The sequence below is a fragment of the Marmota marmota genome, unplaced genomic scaffold, assembly GCF_001458135.2.
Source record: "Marmota marmota marmota unplaced genomic scaffold, marMar, whole genome shotgun sequence".
NCBI classification, from domain to species: domain Eukaryota; kingdom Metazoa; phylum Chordata; class Mammalia; order Rodentia; family Sciuridae; genus Marmota; species Marmota marmota.
Window position 1 is genome coordinate 1 of NW_026006874.1, and position 4,504 is coordinate 4,504.

General features: G+C 54.9%; 1 protein-coding gene across 1 annotated transcript; it reads left to right on the forward strand.

The window, feature by feature from the left end:
* Positions 1-5: 5 nt before the first annotated feature.
* Armcx6 (armadillo repeat containing X-linked 6) lies at positions 6-1,153 on the forward strand (the record flags this gene model as incomplete). The annotated part of the gene is made up of 1 exon (XM_015476609.2): positions 6-1,153. A coding segment is annotated over one exon (531 nt), but the record flags the coding sequence as incomplete, so codon positions are not given.
* Between the last annotated feature and the right edge of the window lie 3,351 nt (positions 1,154-4,504).

Below are 4,504 nucleotides of genomic sequence, written 5' to 3' on the forward strand. Positions count from 1 at the left end.
TTCTAGACCTCTCCAAGTGTCCTTCTATTCAGGGAAAAAAGTTGTTTTCTGAGCCCAAGGATGCTGTTTTTTCACTTAGCCACGATATCAGGAGTCATTTGGCCAACCTTTCCATCTGTGGAAACACACTCCCCACCCCCAACCCCACTGTGAGGGAGGAAGCTTTGTGTGCCCCAGGTAACTTGAATGCCAGTACTGAAAATCAGGGCCAGATTAAGATGTTCATCAATGAAGTGTGTCAGGAGACTGTGCCACGTAGCTGCAACTCATTTCTGCAGCAGGCCGGATTAAATTTGTTAATAAGCATGACAGTTATTAATAACATGCTTGCCAAGTCCGTTTCAGACTTGAAGTTTCCTTTGATACCCGAAAGAAGTGGCTGTGCTAAGGTTCAGGTTTTAGAACCATTGATGGGTTTGTCTGAAAAGCCACTCTTGGCAGGGGAGTTGCTGGGTGCCCAGATGCTGTTCTCATTCATGTCCCTCTTTATCAGAAGTGCAAACAGAGAGGTTCTCCTGGAAACCCTCACCCCTTAAATGGCCTTCTGGGACAGAATGGGACTGACTCCACACAAACCCTGCTAGGTTTGCAGATGTCAAAGAATCTGCAGTGGGTGCTACTGAGGATCCAGCCTTAGGCAGTCACCCCATCACCGGGGGTCACTGGGGCTGGGTGCGCGTTCCAGAAGCTAGACTGAAGACCACACTCTTTTTGGCCAGGCAGGGCTCCCCCGCAGAGCTTTGGGTAATTCCTTGATTTTGCAGTCTGCAGGCATTGTGCATTGTAAATTACTCCCTTGCAGCCCTCTTGATGCAGTAAAGGGATCACTGTGGCTCGCCTGCTGCAGATAAGGGACATCAAACTAGAGTACCACCAGTGCTCGCTTGCCTGTGATGGTCTCCCTGCCCGAGAGGGACCGCTTTGCAGAGGCCAGGCCCATCTGGGAGCTCATGCTGAAAATGCATCTGCCGCTGCCTACGTTGAAGTATTTTCCTTTTCTCTTTCTTCCACACCAGCCCACGGATGGCGAACCTGTTCATCCACAAAGTGCACTCCCCTTGTATCCATTGTACTGACGAAACTTCCTCCGCCCAAGTCTGCATCTGTGTGTATCATCAATAAACTTGTGTGCTTTGATTGGCAAAAAGAGAGAGACATGGTCCTTGTCCTTGAGCCTGCAGTCTGCACGAAGAGAAAGGCCTGCATGCACAATAAACGCCAGCTGACCGGGGGTGGGGGCTGCTCTCTGACAGATGCACACTTGTCAGTGCTCATAGGAGACAGGGGCAGAAAGGGGCGGCTGTGCTCAGCAGAAGCTCTAAGAAGGGAGATGGGGGCAGGGTCGACAGGTGGGGGACAGGGAGGTTGGGGGAATGCTGATGGAATGTTGAGTGAACTGGGAAAGACAGCACTCTCCAAGCAGGACACAAGGGTGCCTGATGCAGAGGAATTCCGCGATAAAGGTGATTGTGATTCCTTGACTGCCAGCCTAGAGAGGAAGGCCAGTGTCCTTGGTGTTTGTGCATTGCTTATGGTGGTGGTCGATGGTGGGGATTGTGGTGGGGGCAGTGGGGGAGGCTCCCTGTCACACATCCATGCACATCCATTGCATAATTATCACAGTAAAGATTGCCACTTGCCCAGGGCCTACTCGACCTCTCTTTCCCCTGCAAAGCTGCTGTCAGACCTGCTTCCAGCCCTCCTCCCTGTCTTGGGAACCCAAGCACTGCTTCCTGGCAGGGTGAGAGGGTTGTCTGCTGCTTCATTTGGGTGAAACTCCTCTCCTCCATGGCTCCCCTTGTATGTCGGGTGGGACCCAGGAAGGGAATAGGGGAGCCCTCCAGGAACTCCCTGTGGGGGTGGTAGGGCAAATGTGAAGGGTGCTTGGTGCAACCAGCCTCGGCCTATCCATCCATCTGGACACACCTCCATACCATCCCTCCAAGGTCCCTGCACCCCTGTGAGGAAAGGAAGTGCCCCTCCGTGCGTGCGGAACCGTGGGTCCAAAGGGCTGGCCAACTCATTCTGCCACACTGTCCCCAACATATCCAGGCCCCTCCCAGGAATCCTCAGCCCCTGTCACCAAAGTCACATTCTCTGTGGGTTTGTGATGTGCGCGGCAGTGGTCTCCTTTCTCCGAAGCCACGATTTCCCTTGGATGGTGCTGTTTCTGTGCCATGTGCCCTCTCCCGGAAGGTGTCTCTGAGATGCTGCCATGGGTCACCGTGCCCTGGCCAGCAGTGGCCTGCCTGCCTGCAGGGTGTTCTGCCTTCTGCCTGCTCTCCTCCACACAGAACTTTGTTTCCTTTTCATTTTTTCTTTTCCTTTCCACTAGAGTTTGGTTGGGTTCCAGGTGGGTTAGAACTTTGCTGCTTGCACCGTGTGCCCCAAACTCTATGCTGACTTGGGCACCTTCCGGTTCTGCCTACCAACTCTGGGAAGCCCTCCAACTGGGAATGGGGATGCTGCATCTCCTCATCCTGCACTTGGGATGGCCAGCAAGAGACCTGTGGGCGCTGCCACACCACACCCCCATGGAGGCTCATCCCCACCCCTGACCGCAGGCTTCCTTGGCTGACCCTGGGGCCCTATCTTATCTCCCAACAGCAGCTGACAGGACCACCCATTCCTCCCAGGTGAGCCACAGGTAGGCCGGGGCGTCCATTTGACAAGGAGGATTTCCCTGCAGACAGTGCCTTCATCCTCTTTTCCCTGTCCAGCCTGCCCTGCCAGTGCTGCCTTCAGTGACACCTCCTTGCTCGGCCTCTACTTGCTCCTAGATTCTGCCTCAAATTAGCCCGTGCCTCCCCACTCCTCTGCATGCTACCACATCCCAGATGCCCGTTTGTGCATAGTTGTCCCCCATCTTCTGGGCACTGGAGGCTTCAAGGTGCAGCTGACTCCAAACTCAGAGAGGGCCTCGGAGGCTTCCTGCCCATCTCCTGAGCAGCTCTTTCACAGGGAAGCCTGCAGGCATCCAAGTGCCTCCACGAGAGGCCTCGGCCCAAGGCAAAACCTTCCTTGTCTGTTTACTGGCACTGCCCTCCCCCAAACACTCCCTGTGTCTGCAGGTGCAGCACTCTGAACTTCCCTTATCCCTTGACAGTTTATAGGGATGCCAGGTAGGATCCCAGTTCCATGTGGGTTCTGTCTCCTCAGGGAGGCCGGTGGAGGGGAGTGGGGAGCATGCCTGCCACCAGGGCTGGATCAAGACACTGAGAGGGGGGCTTTCAACTGTGGCCAGAGCACCAGCGCCCCCACCCCATAGGTATAAGCACAATAAAAACAGCCCTGAGCCACCAATCACAAAACTCACCTGTCTGCTTCAACGACGGGATACTGTTTCTGGGCTTTCCTGTGGCAAACACTGGGCAGGCTCATCCATGCTGGGCTTGCCAGGTACTATGGAGGAGGTGCCCTGTCAGGAAGGTGCCGCCCCAGCCTGAGCTGTCTCTTCTATAAATATTGCAACTGCCACCTCAGACTGCCTTTCAGCTCCAGAAAGGGCCCTGGTTTTGCTTCTTATTCATCTCATTAGGACCTTTACATCGGGTGCCCGAAGCCACTGGCTTCCACACTACCTATCACCTGTGCTTCCCCCTCTCCTGGGGATCCTGTGGTTTGAAGCCCCTCACTCCCACACCCCTGAAAGTGCATGCAACGTTGCAGACATCCAGCTTCCCCTAGGCCCATCCAGTGCCAGGCCCTGCATTCCCACTGGGCCCTATGTGTCACTCTCAAAGCAGTTTCCACCCCACTTTTAAGTGGCACACGTGCACCAGCACAGTCATCACACACCAAGTCAACCCCTGTGCCTTAGCATCGCGAGGCTGGGCTAAGAGGTGGGCAGCTGTGGGCAGGATTTGCTCCTGCCCGCCTTCTAGAATTCACTGATAAGGCCCGGACCGCAGCAGGGCACTGCCCCAGAGCCCAGCACACCCTGCAGAAGTTCCAGAGCCCCGCCCCTGCCTGGTGGAAAAAGTGGAAAAAGATGTAACGCATGCATCTTCCCACAGTCTGCCACTCCCCTCCTCGCTTTGCTCATGGCCTCCTTTTCACCCAGGAGGTTCATTTACACTGACTGCCTCTGTCTTTGTGGGCAGCTTAGGATGCCACCCCCACACACTCCCTGATTACTAAAAGGGTTTCCTTTATAGCCTCCCAGTGCTTTCATACCTGCCATTTCAAGTTTTGCTTCATGGGTCTGTCTGCTGGGCATTTCCTTTTGGGCCAGGTCTGCAATAATGAAGTGATTTGCCTTCTTTTCCCCGATGGATAACCACTAGTTATCCAGCACCACTGGTTGAGAACTCCATTCCTGGGCCACTGTGTAGCACATTGTGGCACCCTCATGCACCCAGCCCAGCAACTCCTCTGTGCCTTCCTGGCATGAAGTCTCTCCTGAGGCACAGCTCTTTCTCCCAGGAACTCCTAATGGACTTGGGGAGCCTCATCTCCCTGGGTGGCCCCGGAGAGGTGGTGTGTGTGTGTGTGTGTTGGTGTC